General features: G+C 55.0%; 1 protein-coding gene and 1 non-coding gene across 9 annotated transcripts in view; both read right to left on the bottom strand.

Annotated features, from left to right (window-relative positions):
• The window catches only part of MGRN1 (mahogunin ring finger 1), a 36,660-nt gene extending 23,562 nt beyond the window's left edge, over positions 1-13,098 (bottom strand). For 7 of the 8 annotated variants that reach the window (XM_070779592.1, XM_070779589.1, XM_070779591.1 and 4 more), the window contains exon 1: positions 12,868-13,097. In XM_070779592.1, coding sequence (XP_070635693.1) covers positions 12,868-12,955 — 88 coding nt within the window. In that variant the 5' untranslated portion in view covers positions 12,956-13,097. Of the gene's footprint in view, positions 1-12,867 lie in introns of all 8 variants that reach the window. The other variant, XM_070779593.1, reaches the window with a different exon arrangement.
• A 1,389-nt stretch (positions 13,099-14,487) lies between these two features.
• Positions 14,488-14,621, bottom strand: LOC139179855 (small nucleolar RNA SNORA1). The gene has a single exon (XR_011564204.1). It is a non-coding gene; the product is annotated as a small nucleolar RNA SNORA1 (small nucleolar RNA).
• Positions 14,622-18,670: the final 4,049 nt, after the last annotated feature.

Here is an 18,670-nt window from a genome sequence, read left to right as displayed (position 1 = left end):
GAAAGGAGGCGTGGCTGTAGACGACGAGGCCCAGCGCGGCCCACCGGGAGCATCTCGCGGCCCCGCAGCTCCGCCTGAGAGGGGCCGCTCCACACACGGCCCGGCCCCTCCACAGGCCTGGGCGCCCCCGCCCCACTCAGGGACTCACCCCGCTCCGACACCACTTCCTTCTGCAGCAGGTTGAGCTCTGTGCCCAGCAAGGACATGTCCCAGCCCCAACCCCTGGCACGTGTGTGCCTGACCTTGTATGGAGATACGTGCAGATGTAAGTTCAGAGGAGGTCAGACAGGACGGGGGTCCTAAACCCAGAGACACCGGTCTCTAAGACAAAGAGGGCGAGGCGGACACAGACACCAAGCGGGGCAGGCCCTGTGAGGACGGAGCAGAGGCTGGAGCGAGGGAGCCACAAGGCAAGGAAGCCTGGAGCCGCCGGAAGCCTGGGGACAAGAAAGGAGCCTTCCGCAGAGGCTTCAGAAAAAACCAACCCTGTGGACACTCGATTTAGGATCTCTGGCCTCCAGAGCAGTGAACATAAATTCTGCTGTTTTAAATCACCCAGTCTGAGGCACCTCATTACAGCAGCCATAGGAAATGAGTGGGCTTTCCTGGTGGCTTAGACGGTGAAGAATCTGCCTGCAGTGCAGGAGACCAGGGTTCGATCCCTGGGTCAGGAAGATCCCCTGGAGAAGGAAACGGCAACCCACTCCAGTATTCTTGCCTGGAGAATCCGGTGGACAGAGGAGCCTGGTGGGCTGCAGTCCATGGGGTCACAAGGAGTCTGACACGACTGAGTGACTAACACACACACCCCCCCAGGAAATGACACCTTCTCTGACCCCCAGACTAAGTCAGCACCCTCCTCCACCTCAAATCTGAACCCCAAGGACCTTTTGTACCTCAGCACTGACCACAGTTTAAACCGTGTGGATCTGAGTTACCTCGTTCCTACCCGACTCCCTGCAGGAGACCTGAGGCTATATACCCGCAGAATGCATGCACGCATGCTAAGTCACTTCAGTCGTGTCCGACTCTGTGTGACCCCATTCACAGCAGCCCACCAGGCTTCTCTGTCCCTGGGATTCTCCAGGCAAGAATAGTGGAGTGGGTTGCCATGAGTATCTAAGCACTAAATCCACATTTCTTATAAAAATAGATGGACGGGGCCTCAAACATGGGTCAGCTTCAAAGGACTGAGCTCACAGCCTCACTGGGGGAAAGGCTAAGAGTACCACCTCTGCCAAGCTCTCCGATCTGATACCTGCCCACTGTCGCCCTTTTCTCTCTGACACAGAGAAAGGCAGGGTGGCCACAGGGCCCTGTGGAGTGTGAGCCAGAGGGAATTCTGGGCCCTCGAGCTCTGCTGGGTGCCCGGCATGGATCCCAGTGTCCCTCCTAAGAAACGCAGCCTTGGTTACAGGGGACACAGCCAAGGTTGCCTAGGCCGGAAGGCTCAGAACCAGGAGTCCAGCCTGGTGGCTCCATCCGGCAGAGAACACAGATAGGACCGTATGAGGCCACGGTGTACTCCCGGCCCACGTGTGGACCAGGAATCAGAGCAAACCACAGCAAGAGAAAAGGAATACAGTGGTGACAAGTTAAAGAAACATCACAGCCCTGATTCACGGAGCATCACACGTATGTGCTCACTCGTCATGTTCAATTCTTCGTGATCCTGTGGACTCTAGCCCCCCAGGCTCCTCTGTCCACAGAAGTCTCCAGACAAGAATACTGGATTGAGTTGCCATTTTCTTCTCCAGGGGATCTTCACGACCCAGAGATAGAACCCAGGTCTCTTGCATTCCTACCAACAATGTAACTAGTTTCCCTTTTCTCCACACCCTCTCCAGCCTCTGTTGTTATATCAAGTATGTGTGAAAGTCACTCAGTCGTGTCCGACTCTTTGCGACCCCAAGGACTGTATAGTTCATGAAATTCAAGTATATCAACTATATTTTTTAAAATTATGGCTAAAACAAATCCACGCCTCCGTCCCCTCTCTGCTGCACGGCCGAGGGACAGTCGGCCTTGAACGGCTCGCCCCACCTCTGCCCGAGGCACTCAGACTCTGCCCTACTCACGGGCGTCCCAGTGACCTGGGTGACAAAACAAACGGCCAGCAAAACAGAGACCGAGCGCGCCTTCCTGGGAGGCTCCCGGCACCCCCGCGCGTGGCCGTTTTCCTTTATACACGTCAGCCGTGGAAGGACAGGTCAGGTGTAAAGCCTACCCATGTTCATCGTCTTCCAGGATGAGGAAAATCACGGTTGTTTCCATGACGACCCGTGGAGGCCGGCAGCGGACTTCTGGGGTTCCTTTCTGTGTTGTGTGTTCACTTTCACACGTCTGGCTGTACACATGTGTGTGACCATCATTTACAAACGAAAATTGGAAACATTTTAGTTTCTTAAACGAACTAACCCTGCTAAGGAGCTAGGTGCCAGGATGTGCAAAGATCTCCTTGGGATCAGAGTCAAAAGGCAAAGTGCTGGTCAGCGTGGAGAACGAGCCTGACTCAAGTGGAATGAGAGGGGTGGGCAGGATCCACACCACACAGTCAGGCATCTTCGAGGAGGTGCAGAGAGTAGGAACGTAAACCAGCCCCCTCTATGTTCTCCCCAAAACATCGGCTCTGCACCCACAGTGCTATCAAGACCCGAGTTGACCAGGAGACCAGAGTCTGAGACCCCACTGCAGACTGAATGTTTGTGTCCCCCCCGAATCCACATGTTGAAACCCAAGCCCCAACATGATGGTGTCAGGACGTGGGGCCTTCGGGAGGTGATCATGTCATGAGGAGCTCTGATGAACGGGGTCAGCGCCCTTGTAAATGAGGCCCCACAGAGCCCCCCACCCCTCCCGCCATCGGGGACACAGAAGGCAGCCATCTATGAACCAGGAAGAGGGCCCCCAGACAAGGAATCTGCTCGCATGCTGCGTTCTGGCAGCCCCAGGGGACGAGGACAGACCCCAGGGCCAGAGTGTCCAGATGTCTGGACCCACGTGTGCGCGTGCTCAGCCACTCAGTCACACTTTCCAAAGGTCATTTCATTAATATAAACTCGGGTGTGGTTGCAAAGGGTCTGTTAAGAAGATTAAAAGACACCCATTACACGATATCACTCTTCCCCAAGGAAATTCCAAGGGTTTAAGGAATTCTGTGCCAGAAACAGGTGAAGACCAAATGTACATTTCTTATTACAAATCACGACACCCCTGCCAGGTAAACTGTGATATGGACTGAGACACCCGGGGACCCTGCTAAGAAACGCAGCTGCCCTGGAACCTGGGCGGCCAGGTGTGGGCTTCACTCAGCCACCCAGGTGTCTGTCTGGACAGAGGGGAGCAGGAAAGGCGAGAAGGCCAGGAACGGTCCATCCATTCCCCTGGCCGAAAATCCTTTTCGCTTTACCACTGCACAGAAGTTCCTGGCTTGCTGACACCCGCTGCCGTCACACCCTAGCTGGGCCTGCACCCCAGGGGTCAGGAAAGCACTGTCCGCAGAGAGGGCTGACCACGGAAAGCCTCTCCAGGGCCATGAGATCACCTGCCAGGTGGGAGACAGCCCCTCGGACTATGAGCCTATGCCCCAAAACTCAGAGGAGCCAAACCCCAGGGCCCACCCACCGCAATCGGCCTGCTCAGGGATTCCCCAGGGTCGTGGTCACACATGTGCACAGAACAGTTCTTCTGCTCCCCACGCTCAGGTTGGGGAACTCGGTGCAGCCCAACCTCCTGGGGCCTCAGCATCCCCAGTAACACAAGGCCTCGGTCAACAACACCGGCTTCAAATGGAGGGCTGCTGGGAACGCCCTGAGGACAGGAGGAGCCGACTGTGCAAAGGAGCTTTGCGTGGGTGAGGAGATACCTGATAAACACCAGTGCTTCCTGGCCTCCCTGCCACGTGAAAGCCGTACCAGAGTGGACAGCGTAAGTGAAAAGCTCTCACCCGCCCTCCATGGAGGGAAGAACATTGAGTTGAGAAGGGTTCTGACGGAGCAAAGCCTCTGCTTTGGTGAATCCCCACTTCTTTCGGGGGGAGAGGTCACACACACACACTTCTTTGGTGGACACGGCCTCCACACACGGAGCTGGGCCCTAGCGGCCACCAGCACACTCAAGTCCCAGCCGCTGACACAGCTAGGGGGCTGCAGTCGTCACCTGACCGTGCCGGGCCGTTCCCAGATTCTGCCCCCAGCCCCGGGAGCTGGCCCAGGACCGCAGACTTGGTCCCTGAGGGCCCTGGGGGTGAAGCCAACTCTGTGCCTGTCACGGAAGGGCGACACTGAGGCCCAGGCGGCTGGGGCTCCGTGGTCTCCTCTTCCTGGCTTCCCGTGCTGGGTTCCCCATCCTGGGTTCCAGAGACCGCCCCCACCCCCGCCCCCGCCCCCGCCAGGCTGTCAGCGCATGTTCCACTGGGAGAGCTGGTGTAAGCGCCAGTCTCCAAAGAACTCACAACGAAATAAACAGCACTTAGGAAAACGCTCCTGCCACTGAGTGAGGAGACAGAGGAAATCCAGTATTACTTCTTTTTTAAATATGCAAAAGATCCCACAAAAAGAGGAAGAGAAATGAATGGCAATTTACATACAAAAACATACCCAGTCTAAGTAAAAATAAATAAACTAAAACTACCACAAGATATCCACGGCTAACATCAAAAAGAAGAGCAACGTAACAGAACACGCACACACACACACACAGGTGAGAATGCAGAACCCCTGCAGCTCTGGTGGGGGTGTGAACGGGCCCCCACCACACTATAAAAGCTTCGGACTCTGCACACACACAGGGCCAGACCCATGGCCAAGAATGAAAACAGCCCAAGGGACAGGCGTTCAGGGCTGTGTCAGGACAGACACAGAAAGCAGCATCGCGGCTGCCAGGGGCTGGGGGAGGCGGCAATGGGACGGAGTTTCAGCTCCGCAGGAGGGCGACGGTGGGGCTGGCCACACTGCCATGGACGCGTGCTGAATGCCTCGGAACTACACATTTACAACGGGCAGGATGGTAATTGTCACGTGGAATTCACCGCAATTATTTTAAAAAGTGAAAAAGCCAAGGGCACCCAAGGAAATCAGACTGGTGGGCACAGAAGCCAGTCACAAGAGTGTCCTCAGCGGCATCACTCGCGAGCCTGAACTAGAGCCCCCGCAGCACCCTCCACGCGAGCTCACTGCTGTACTCACAGATGCACCCACAGACGCCAGGGCGTCACGTGGCACAGACAGGAAACGCTGCCGCCCGCCCACAGCCTCAGCCTTCGCGTTGCCCGACATGCAGCCAAGAGCGTCTGTTTCCATTTACACCAAGTTCAGGAGCAGGCACGACTCATCTCCGCTGGAGCCCGAGCGGGCCTCCCAGGGAGGAGGGGGCAGAGACTGGGGAGGGGCACCGGGGGCTTCAGGGGCCGTGGCTGCTCGAGTCCACCAGCCCGCCCGCCGGGTGACGACCCAGCATATGAAAGCCCCTGCCCTGTGCGTCTCCCCAGTATGTGACACTGTGACCGTGGACATACATGTGCACATGGACATACGTGTGTACACACTGCATGTTTCCGCAGCACCGAACTGAACACAGTTCCTCCTTTCAGGTCCTCCTAAAGCACCGAGGGCACCCGGTCACTCAGGGCCATCACAGGATCGCAGGGACAGGACCCCCAGGGTAACAGAAAGTGGAGGCTATCTGAACAGTGGACCCCAGGGCTGACCGAGGGGACCCAGCACCCTCTCCGGAGGCCAACATCTCAGGCACTGGGCACGGAGGACCAAGCCAACACTGCGTGGGATGAAAGGATAAGAAACCACCATTCCCCAGCCGTGCGCCTACTCCCAGCTCAGGGTCAGTTGGCCAGTGATCTCTAGACAGCGAGGGACCCCCACTCCACTCCACACCATCAACTCATCTGCAGATGGGCAGGGTGCAGGCCGGGCTCCCCCAGCTCCCAGGAGCCGAGCAGATGCCAGGACAGTTGGCAGAACTGAGCGATTCCACTGCTGTTCACTGAGCCTGCGCCCAACGTTGCGGGGGCGGCATGCAAGGCCCCACTGCCCTTTGTTTCACAAAATAACACGGAAACGTGAGGCCCGACGCCTGTGCCAGACCACACGGGAACACACAGGAATGGCCCCATGCCGGCGGCCAGACTGGGGGGTGAGGCGGGTGGCAGTGGTCACCGCCCGGCAGGTCATCCAGGAAGTGCAGGACTTTCCCAGGAAGCTGCCAGGCCTGGGAACACTCGGGCCGGGGCCAGGTCCCGCCCGCCAGCTCCCGTGGACTCGCCGAGTCTGGACTGAGGGGCCCGGGCACCAGAGGTTAACTTAACGCTATAGGCGCGGAAGTGGGGCCTCACTGCAGGCGACCGGCCCAAGGTCACGGGGCAGCTCAGGGCACAGGGCCTCTGGACCCCGAATCCAGGCCCCTCCTGCCATGGCTCCACAGGCAGGAGGTGACTCCCTCTCCCAAGGCTGGGCCGAGCTCCGCCTGTGCCCACCCAGTGCATGTGGTCAGCACAGCTAGGCCACCCCAACCGTGAGGAAGTGCACACCCATACCCTTTTGACCCTGGGTAGCCGGGCCCTCCATGCCACAGCCAACCTCCAGGCACGGGATGAAAAGTCCACTGGGCAGCCGGCCTGCCCAGCACAAGCCCGGGCTTCCTCCCCTGATGCCAGCTGAGGGGGCAACACAGCAGAGCCCAGGAGCCACGTAAAGGATGCACAGACCCCCAGAACCCCGAGGGCAAGCGCCACGATGAACCACAGCCCCAGTGGGCACAGGGCACAAGCATCCACCGCCGAGGTGTCTAAACCCGAGCGACCCACGGCTTCTCCCTCAGCGAGACAGGTCCTCGCGTGCCCACCGCCACCTGCAAGGGCTTTTGCTTCCGCTTCTACCTAAAGCAGAAAGGTTCCTTGTTGCTGCATAACAAAAAACGTCACCAACCGAGGCTCAGAAGATACCGCTTGTTTATACAGCTCTTTCAACGACAGAATCCAAACTGAGTTCACGTGAGCCAAAGCTCAGAACCGGCTCTGCCACGTGAACGGTGCAGGGCGCACGATGCCAGCCACAATGGCATAGAGCTCTGAGACCACCGAGAGCAGGTGCAGCCCCTTCCCCACCCCCGCCCCTCCACCACCAACCTCGGGGCTCTGAATGTAAGCTCACGGCCCCCAGGACATTGATGGGGCCCAGGGACCCAGAGGGTCCCCTGGGGGATACAGAGAGTACTCCCTCGTCTGGAACACCTGCCTCGGTTCTTCCCTTTAGGCACCAACTAACCAGAGTCAGCAAGGCCCCATCCAGAAGGGCAAACCCAACACAGGTGGCAGCGGTCACGAGCAGACACCTCTAGATGCCACCAACACAGAAGCATACACCCAAAGTCTCCTGGCACGCACCTTGGGCCCCTCATCGTGTGGCAGGCCCAGAAGTCCACGGACCCCCGGCTGCCACCTCGGGAATAAGATGCAGCCCAGCGACTTCTCTGGTGGTCCAGTGGCTAAGTCTCCGAGCTCCCGATGCCTGGGGCCTGGGTTCAACCCCTGATCAGGGAACTAGACCCCACATGCCACAACTAAGACCCGGTGCAGTCACATAAATAAACCTTGAAAAAGGAGAAAAGTGAGCAGCCTGCACACTACAGAAGCGGGTGTTTCCTACAAGGCTGGCTGCACAAGCATTTATTAAACACCTGCTGTGTGCAGGCCCGGGTGCTGGGAGACAATGGGCACAGTCTGATTTCTAGCTCCTTTGCCAAAGAGAACAAAAGTCTAGCGTCATGAGGACATGGCAACGTTCCAACGAGATAGTGAAAGTGTTAGTCGCTCACTCTTTGTGACTCCATGGGCCGTAGCCCGCCAGGCTCCTCTGTCCCTGGAATTCTCCAGGCAAGAATACTGGAGTGGGTAGCCATTCCCTTCTCCAGGGGATCTTCCAGACCCAGGGATCAAACCTGGGTCTCCTGTGTTACACATTCCTTACCGTCTGAGCTACTAGGAAAGTCCCTCTGATGAGATAAAGGAGGTGAAAATGCTCTGAAAGGACACGCACCTGACCCACAAAAGGCTCAGGTCCGGGGCGTATTTCACGTCCACCTGAGGTGCTGGTGGGTCAGGTGGCTGGCGCCCCTCCTGGGTGACCCATCCCTGCCATGACCTCCCTCAAACACCAGGGCAGGGCCGCAAAGAAGCACAGGGCTGGGAAGACACGCGAGTAACCCAGGAGGAGGAACAGCCAACCATGGAGCAGCAGCCCATGGCCAGGCGCTCCTGTGGGGACCCTGTGCGCCCCAGGCTCCCCCGGCAACAGCACCCTTCTCCCTCAGGGCTCCAGCCAGGTGTCTAACGCCTGCTCTAGCCCTCGGCTGGGGACCGGCCACCTGTGTGAAGGGGGCAAGGGACAGCAGGGCAACAGCGTGCAGAAATTTACCATCAACTGATCTCCGATGAAGGTACAAAGGCAATTTGATGGGAAAAGAGAAGTCTTTTCAACAAATGCTGCTGAAGTAACTGAATATCCATATGCCGGAAATAAAAATACAAAAACCGAGATCTTGACCTCAAACTATACGTTAAAAGAATTAACTCAAACTGGACCACAAACCTTAATGTTTCAGCTAAAACTATAAAATTTTAAGGAAAAAAACAGAGGAGAAAAATCTCTGTGGCCCTGAGCTAGGCAAAGATCTTTAAGGCATAATTCCAAAAACATTAAACGTTAAGACAATTGGGGAATTCCTTGGCAGTCCAGTGGTTAGGACTCCACATTCTCACTGCCAAGGGCCCAGATTCAATCCTTCCTTGGGGAACGATCCAACAAGCCACAGGGTGTGGCTAAAAAAAAAAAAAAGAAACATGATAAACTGGACTTAACCAAAATTTAAAACTTCTGCTCAAAAGGCACCATTAAGAAAATGAAAAAGACAACCACAGACTGCCGGAAAACATTTACAAATCACAGAGCTGATACATGAATTGTATCATCGTATCCAGAACCCATAAAGAACTCTCCCCACTCAATAATAAGACAATGCAACTTCTGAAAAGTGAACTAGCCTAGTAGAGCCACGCCCACCCCATCCCTAACCTGCCCCCCAACCCCGCACGCAAAGGATATACAAAGGCCAATAAGCGCAGGAGAAGACCTCAACAGCATTAGTCATCAGGAAAATGCAAATCAAAACCACGCGATACCACTGCACACCCACTAGGACGACTCTAATTAAAAAGGTAGACGATAACAAGGGTTGACAAGAATGCCGGGAATTTGGAACCCTCACACACTGCTGATGGGAATAAACGAAGCAACCATTATATTATGGAAAACAGTTCGGCAGTTCCTCAAAAGGTTAAACAGATGACCCAACCCTTCCACTCCCCCGTATATACCCAACAGAACTGAACACACCACACACATGGCCACGAATGTTGACAGCGGCATTATTCCTAAGAGCCACAAGGGGAAAACACCTCAAGTGTACGTTAGCTGGTGAACAGATAAACAAAACGCACTACAGCCACACAGTAAAGTACAATGTGGGTGAGCCTCAAAAACATCATGCCAAGTGGAAGAAGCCAGACACACACACAAAAGGCTGATTCCAGCATCCGAAATGTCCAGGAAGGACTAACTTTAAAGACAGAACACAGATCAGGGATGGGGCGGGGGTGGGGGTGACGGCGGAGAGCGCCTGTGAACGGCAGGAGGCAAGGAGACGTTGAGGGGTGATGGGAAGGTCTGAAACTGACTGTGCTGACGGCATCAGGATTCTGTAAGCTTACAGAAAGTCGTCAGACCACGGGTTTACAAAGAATGAGTTGTACGGCACAGGACTGATACTGCAATAAAGCTGTTACGAGTAAAATAAATAAATACAATGAAAACAAAGTGAATGCGGTTAAATTCAAGTTACGTACGTTAGTATTACAGTGTGCGCTGAAAATTGTGAAGTAAAAGAAAATTGGACAGGAGATTTTTAAAAGTCCTCACCCCACCCAACCCCCCCACACACAAATGATTATTGCAATAATCATTTCCCTGATATATACATATACACCCATGTCAAATCATTACCCTATATACTTAAAAGTTATACAATGTTATGTGTCAATTATATCTCAATAAAGTCAGAAAAAAATTGGACAGTGTTACAGACATGTTAAAAATAAATATTAGCAGGGGTTCTTGGGTGGCTCAGTAGTAAAGAATCCATCTGCCAATGTAGGAGACATAGGTTCAAGCCGTGGACTGCAGCCAGCCAGGCTCCTCTGTCCATAGGACTTTCCAGGCAAGAACACTGAAGTGGGTTGCCGTGTCCTCCTCCAGGGGATCTTCCCAACCCAGGGATCGAACCCACATCCCTGTGTCTCCTGCATTGGCAGGCTGCTTCTTTACAGCTGAGCTACCAGGGAAGCCCAACTGAGCCCATACGCCACAACTACTGAGCCTGGAAACCCCAAGTACTGAAGCCTGGGAATGCTTAGAGCCGGTGCTCTGCAACAAGAGAGCCACTGCAGTGAGAAGCCCAAGTCCCCCAACTTGAGAGTATCCCCCACTCGCTGCAACTAGAGAAAAGCCCACGCAGCAACAAAGACCCAGCTCAGCCAAAAATAAATAAACAACATTTTTAAAAAAAGATCTCAAGCAAATTCTAGCTCCCAATGATTGTCCATAACCGAATCAACAAAATTGGCAGAGACCTGAAAAGATAACAACTTTCTCATAAACTGATTGTACAGTCCAGAGGTCCCAAAAATCATATCAACCCCCCCTTTCATCCCCAGCCCACTCTTGAGGAAACATACTCAAGTCTTGCTTAGGTCGCCGACTGCCTCCCAGAACAAGGTGGCCTGAGAGAGAAGGAAGCAGAAAGGGCAGCCTTTGGACTGGACAGGCCCAGGAGGGCACTAATCTCGCTGGCAGCAAAACCGAGGTGCACATGGCATTCACTTGGGTGCCAGCCCCAGTCGATTAGTTGTGGCTGACTCGGGTGTCCAGGATCGGTAGGGGTGTCTGGACCGATTAACAAGGTCAGCCACGCAGAACACAAAAGCAGTGCTCTAAGTGCCTTGCATTTGTGATTTCTTCTCCAAGCGTCCAACTGAAGGGACATGAGGTTTGCTCTGGTCCCAGGTGACCACCTTAAACTTATTGCTGTCTCTGCCAAGCCACAGCTAACTGCTATTAGAGTCTGAATGGATCACCTAATTTCCTCTATAAGCCAACACAGCAGCTAACAACTTGTGAAGACGTCTTAGGTGCTAAGCACTGTATGAGGATCAGCCCATTTTACAGATGAGGAAACTGACCCAGCGGGCTAGGTGGCTTGTCTAAGACTAGGAAGACTCAGCCAAAGGTGATCAGGAAGAAGATCAGAGATGGAAGAGGATGACTTCAAATAACTGCTCCATCAGGTCTGGGATGTCAGCCTCCAGGGGATCCCCACACCAGCCGGGGCTTCCCTGTAATGTGCCAGGGACCAAGAAGGCATGGAGATCTCCCACGCCTATCAGGGAACAGGGCTCTCTGGCCCAGCTCTGACCGACCCCAGCTGTGCTGGTCCCCACCCTGTTTATTTCTGGTGGCCCCAGACACTTACCTTCTCTCCCCTTCCAAAATGAGAGCAGAGCAGTTCTCAAATTTGAGTGCACAGTCAACTCACCCTGACAATGGGTTTTAGATGCAGGTTCCTAGGCCCCCAGCAGACCCCTAGGAAATCTGAGGCCGGACCTAAGGAACACACCTTAAACAAGCTTCCCCATGGTCCTGGACCATACTCAGGGGACACGTGGCCTGGGGGATGCCCACAGGCCAACTGAGAGGCCAAGAAACCACCAACAGGATACAAATCTGTAGAAGCCAGAATCAAAGGCCCCAGTCTGAAAGTCCCCACGAGGCCCAAATACCCTGTCCTCCTACCCGGCAAACGACCAGATGAGGAGATGGAGCATGAGGAACCCGAGCTAAATCCCCAGGTCAGGCCACTCTGATGGTGACATCAGAGGCAGGAGAACAGTGTGTGTGTGTGTGGAGTGGGGGGAGTTGGGGGCTGAGGTGGGGAGAGGGACAGCTGGCCTGGGAGCCAAACTCCTGGTCCAGCTCTGAGACCCTGGGAAAGTCACTTCCTCCCTGGTGGCCCACATCTCTCAGGCACAAAAACGGTTGGCTGGAGAACCTGGTAGGTCCCCTCCAACTATCCCCTGGTTCTTCAGCAGCGACTCCCAGCTCCTCTCCCAAGGGCAGTAATGCCTCCTTGGGCCCAGGCCCACTCCCCAGCGCCTTCCCACCCACCCACTAAACACACGCGCCAGGCCACGGGAGAGCTAAACCTCTGTCCAGACGGGACAGAGAGGGGACCGTACAGAACCCTGGCCGGATCTCCACACCGAGCCACCGAAGAAGGCGAAAATTGGAGATGGAGTGATGTCGATCCCTTTGACAATGACCACTTTGTAAGCGCAAGCAAAGAGCCGGGCACGGGGTTGTCCTTGCCAGCTGCGCGCCCCAAAACCTCACCTGGTCCTTGGGGAGGTTTCCTATCGAGTGTCTCCCGGGTGTGCAGCCGTGGGAGCGTGCAGCGCGCAGGGGCGAACTGACTGACCCAAGGTCACCCGGCCGGGCAGCGGCAGTCAGCGCCGGGCCGACCCTCGCCCCAGGGTCCGGGTGGAGGTCGCGTGGAGCCCCAGACAGGGAAGCTGCAGGAAGGGCCGCGGGGCTGAGCAGAGCCCCCAGCCCACCCTCCGCCGCGGGGCCCGCGGCAAGGCCCCGCTGCCCGCTGCCCAAGCGCTCCAGCCCGCGCGCCTCGCCGTCCGCGCCCGGGGCAGGAGCCCCGGGCGGGGCCAGGGCTGGAGTCGGGGCGGCCACTCACCGGACTTTGGGGGGTAGCGATAGGCCGAGTTCGCTTGGATATCGATGTCCTCCACGCCCGCGATGCGGCGGCTCAGGATGGAGCCCATGATGGGCGGCGGGCCGGGCCGAGGCTGGGGCGGCGGCGGCGGCGGTGGCGTCCTCACGCGGACATGGCCCGGACCAGGCCGCACGGACGCTCGCCCACGGCCGCGGGCGCACGGCCTCCCCGAGCCCCCACCCCCGGCTCGGCCCGGGGCCCGACGCCACGGCAGCCCCCTCCCCCCCCGGAGCGCGAAGCACCTCGGGAAATGGAGTCCCCTCGTCGCAGTGGGGGCCGAGCGGCGGCGTGGAAAGCCCAACGGGGAACTACACTTCCCAGGAAGCTCCGCGCCCGGGCTCTCCGAAGTTGTTGACAAACCCTCCGGGACAAACCAAACGGACCTGAGTCCAGAGGGGAGAGACCATCAACCACCCTGCAAAGTATCCAGCCCTTTGCATTCCAAAGCATGAGACTAACATCATAAGTCTTTGGCTTTTTAACAGTTTGTTCGTACATACACCTTTCGAGGAACCAACCCCTTCCATTTACTCTCTCTTTGAAATACCTCCCTGAGCTACCATGGTTCTCCCCACTTCCCAGGGTTTGATCTCCTGGCCCGGCCAGCAGAGGGCAGACCCTCACCTGCCACCCGGCAGAAAAGAGCTGGGGGTGGAACCCAAGGTTGCTTGGAGGAGTGCCCACATGGGAAGCGAAGCACCTTGTCCAGAACTCAAGGCATCTCACCGTCTCCACGTCCAGGACAATTATTTTGAAGACATCAAGTCCCTCGCAGAGGCAGTAAACCTCTCCCCATTTTAAAGACAGGGAAACTGAAGCACAAAGAAGAGAGGGCTTAAGGGTGCTTAAGCCACGTTCAAAGAATCCGGGTTAGACCCTAACTGAACCGCCAGGGAATTCCCCAACTTTCCATTTGAATAAATATTTATAAATAAACAAAAAGAATCAGGGTTAGAGTTAAAGCCTCCTCACAGGTTGTAAGGTGCTTTCCTGGCTTTTAATTCGCGCAGAACTCTGTAAGCAGGCAAGTGAGGATCTGTTTTTGCCAACTTTTCAGTTGAGAAACGGCTCTTCTGAGAAGAAAGTGGCTTCCCAAGACAAGCCTGTTCTATTAAGAAAGGAGCTGGGGGACTTCTCTGGTGGTCTGGTGCCTAAGACGCTGTGGTCCCAACGCAGGGGGCCCAGGTTCCATCCCTGGTCAGGAAACTGGATCCCACATAGTGCAACTAAGAGTGTGCATGCCTCAACTAAAACACTACACATGCCTCAGTGTAGACTGAAAGATCCTGTGTGCCACAACCAAGACCCTGTGCAGCCAAACAAGTAAGTTATATGTATATGTATAAAGGAGCTAGGGAGGGCAGAGGCTGGCTACGAGTCTTAGATGGTAAATTCACCACTGTCCACATTAAAGTGAGTCTTAACACCTTTCAGGACTCCAGAATCCAACCTTCCTATTTTTTTTTCTTTCTAGAAGTTAAATATAGCAAGTACAATTTTGTTTATTCCTTCATCTTTCCTAATATTGAAAAGCCATATTATATCCAATTTTTACTCATGAGCCTAGTCAAAAAAAAAAAAAAATGTTACAGGTCTCATTGTCACCACTGCAATAAAATTACAGTGATGGAAGCAAAACCTGTGTTCTCAACGTAGCCACATTAACAGTTTTATGGACACCATGAACAAGTGCCCATTTTCAGAAGAATGAGGCTTCAACCTTCCTATTTTCATGGGGCCTGGGAAGCCAAAAGTCAAAGGAAGTGAAGGACTTGTGTGATTGTAAGGGAGAGTGCAGGTCTTGGGGGAGCCTGATCTAACTAACCTCTCTGCCGTGCAGGCAAGAACCCCGTTTACTGAGCAGCTACTATGTGCCAGATGTTGGTGTTGAACCCTATCCACAAATTCTCTGCTGTAGGTTCTGTTTTCATTCCCAAGAAAACAGAAACAGGAACAGGAAAGGGGCTGGCAGAAATGAAGTATCCCACTCAGTTTGCATAGTAGATAAGTGGTAATAAAGCTGGAATTTGAACCAGGCCACTCCTTTTAATGTCACATTCCCCTGTCACCCCCAGCCCCCATCACCCAGACACAGGAATGCTCCAGTACCAGATTTCTTGTCTCTTGCTCCTAGATAGGCCTGAAGATACCTCCACCCCATGCGACCATTCTTCCTTCACTTCAAATTTTTTTCTGTTGAATCACATAGCGTTGTTCAATCATACATACACAAACAGATAATACCAACACAGCATTCAATTGATCGGTCTCCCTGCTTGCGGGGAGGGAAGGAGGGTATTGTGGCTCCAGATGTTCCCACTGACAAATAATTCTAAGAGAATGTCCTCCCTACAGATCATGGCCAGGGCAGTCATTTCCATGGGCTGATATTGGATCAATTAAAACACTCCTCTCAATAGAGCTTTGGACTTCAGGTATATTTTTCTGTGCTTATCCATGTCCCAGTGGGAGATGGGCACTTCCTGATTTGATACTGGTTCTACTATCAACATCTTGGCTGATTCATTTATTCACTCAACAAATATTTATCATGCAGCTACTATATGAAAAGCAGTGAGCCAGGCAAAGAGCCAGGCAATAGAGATTAAATGGTGAAACCACCAGATACAGAACATCTAGTGAGGAAGCAGACACTAAAGGTGAGCAAGTTTTACACGCAGCGGGTGCTATAGGGGAGTGGCCTGAGGTGCAGTGAAATACTAGGAGAGACCTACTATTGCTAGGGGAGTCAGGGAAGGTTTCTCTGAGGAGGTGATATTTAAGCTAGGACTTGAAATACAAGGAAGAGCCAACCAGGCAAACTCTGAGGGAGTGGGTCAGCCCAGATTCCAGGCAAGGATAACCACCTGTGCAACGGCCCTGAGGCAGCAGGCCCTGAGAAGCTGAGTGAGATCGATGAGCTCAAAGGCCAGTGCAACTAGAATCTAGGAGGCATGGAGAGTTCAGGGACATGGATCAGAGGTCAGGCGGTGGCCACATCTTAAGGCCCCTCAGTTATTCAGGGATTTCCTGGTAGCTCAACTGGTAAAGAATCCACCTGCAATGCAGGAGACCCCAGTTTGATTCCTGGGTCAGGAAGATCCATTGGAGAAGGGATAGGCTACCCTCACTCCAGTATTCTTGGGCTTCCTTGGTGGCTCAGCTGGTAAAGAATCCGCCTGCAATGTGGGAGGCCTGCATTTGATCCCTGCGTTGGGAAGATCCCCTGGAGAAGGAAACCGCTACCCACTGTAGTATTCGCAAAGAGTTGGACCAACTGAGTCACTTTCACTTTTAGTTAGGCAGCATCTGGTCCTTTTAAACACAAAGGAAGACCCCAGCCACACTCAGGGCCTCAGAGTGTAAGTCCCTCAAGCCCCTAGACTTCTCAAGCCTTCTGAGGGTGCATGATCCCTAATTCTAGGCACCCTGTGGATGTGTGATAAATACATCTGTGGAGTGATTGAAAAAATGAACTCGGAGAGAAGGAGACTGGGATCCCGGGCCTTCCATAAACTGGTAGTGCCAACTTTCCCAAGGGCCTCAACCTCCCTGGACCTCAGGTAAAAAGAAGGCACTGCCGGAAATGCCCTTTATACCGCCCTCCCCCCATCTACTGGCCCCAGCTGTCAGGCCCCATCTGAGCCTGCTAAGAAATCCAAAGTCCACTCTCTAGCCAGTCTGATCCTGGCTGAAAACAAGGTTGTTTTTTCCCTTCCCCAAGGCCCCTTGGAAAACAAGTTGGCCGGGGGGCCACAGCAGGCAGAAGTGGGGGCCACAGGGGGCAGAAGGGTGACCTTTGCTCCTGCTGTCCCCACCTGCCCCACCCCAGCCAGCGGGCTGGCTTGGAAAAGTGCCTTCAGGGCTGCGCAAGTCTGGGCAGGTACCCGAATGGTGCTCAAATGAGGGTGAAGGACGCACAGGGAGGTACTTCCTGCCTTTCTAAGCAAGAAAAGTCCCCAGTGGGCCCTGCCAGGACAGCGCCCACCCTCCTGTGCCAGGAACACACCTTGCTGGCCCACTGGTGCCTGGTCTTCTCCACTGGCTCTGAACACTGTCAAGAGTGTAAGGAGGTCTGGATCCCAGCCTCAGTTTCCTTATCTCTAAAATGGGCCTTGAGTTCCCTACAGTTGTCCAGATGGAAGCACAGAGGTGCTAGAAACGGTGTTCTAAGCACCACAGGCATTAATGCCCCAGAGCAGTCCTGGGAGAACTATGAGGATTCTACAAATCAGGAAACTGAAGTTTAGAGCCAATTGTGCAACAAGGCCCTGGGCAGGGACGGGCTCCCCTGGAACCAGATAATACCCAGAACATCGCCTAACAGTACTGAACCTCTCTACCACCATTTGGTCTCCATACTGTTCAGCCACAGTGATTCTAACGCGGATAACGGATCAGATGTACCAAAACCCCTCAATGGCCTTTAACCCGCCATCTCCAGGGCCTGTCCCTGCTTCCTGAAGACACTTCCCACACTGGCAAATTCTACACCTGTCCTAGGGACTTTTGACACACGTCACACTCCACCCTAGGCACCATCCAACCCTTCTACTAGAGTTTGTTCTCTGCATGCCTGGGGCCAGGTGAGAGCCAGACACAGAGTAAGGGCCCAATAAAGAGTTGCTCAACTACTGAAACGGGTCCAGGCAGCGCGGGGAACCGGAATAAGCTCAGAGCCGGGGCAACCGAGCCCCGAGCCCCAGCTCCAAATACGCTGGGCCTCTCCCAGGCTCCCCGCACACCCGACCGGCGACCTCAACCGGAAACGGCGTGTGTGGAGCTGTAAACACAGCCCGCAACCAACCCCCACCCCCACGCGCTTTTCAGCCCCGCCCCCGCCCTCCACGTGATGCGCCCCCGCCTGCCCCTACTCAGTGCCCGCCCCCGCCGCTGCCTCATTGGGCAGCCAGCTTTGTTTACCTTATATGGCCAGGTCCTAACACCTCGCGGCCATCCATTGGCCAAGGAGCGGCCTCACTCACTTGACGTCACTCGGGACTGAAAGATGCAAATAAACCGGGGCATCCTGGGAGTGGAAGTTCGGGGGCCGCCCCGGAACTGGCTCCGAGCGGTCCTAGCGCCCGCACATTAAGAGTCGAGATTTCCGGCCAAGCGCACGAGATTTTGCGTGGGAAAGTGAGAGCGTCGCGCGGAGGGGTACCCCGGGGCTCCAGAGACTGCGGGCCTCCCTTGTCAGTCCCAGCCCTCAGCGCTTCCTCCAGCGTTCTTCAGGCCTCCTGTGCCTGGTCCAGCATCGGGCCAGGGAGGGAGGGACCAGCGTTACAAGTGGGAGATGCAGGCTTCCAGTCCACGGGTGTTGGGGAAGGCTTGGAAGGCTCCCTGGAGGCGGTGACTCGAAGTAGAACTCTAAAGGGCAGATTCATTCATTCACTGAACAAGTATTTGTAGGCGCCTGATGGACAGGCAGGCCTGGCATGCTGTAGTCCGTGGGGTCTCAGAGTCGGACACGACTGAGCGACTGAACTGAGTGCGCCAGGCTTTCGGTGCCTTATGGCCCTCGTGTTGATGATTTGTGCAAAAATAAGGCGCCTAGTCAACACGGGGGATGCCAACCACACTGGGGTTCGGGATCCTGGGGTCTTGGCCAACAACCAGCGTTTGCGCCCGTGCCCGGTCTGTAGCCCCCGCCTCCGGACCACCCGCCCACCCACCCAAATCGGTGCAGTCACGGCCTGGGCACGCGCCCGTCCAGCTTCTGCACACTAAGTAGGCGCCTAACACTCAGGACACACCCTCGGGC

Source organism: Bos indicus, chromosome 25, assembly GCF_029378745.1.
Source record: "Bos indicus isolate NIAB-ARS_2022 breed Sahiwal x Tharparkar chromosome 25, NIAB-ARS_B.indTharparkar_mat_pri_1.0, whole genome shotgun sequence".
Taxonomy (NCBI): domain Eukaryota; kingdom Metazoa; phylum Chordata; class Mammalia; order Artiodactyla; family Bovidae; genus Bos; species Bos indicus.
This window is presented reverse-complemented; position numbering and strand designations above follow the sequence as displayed.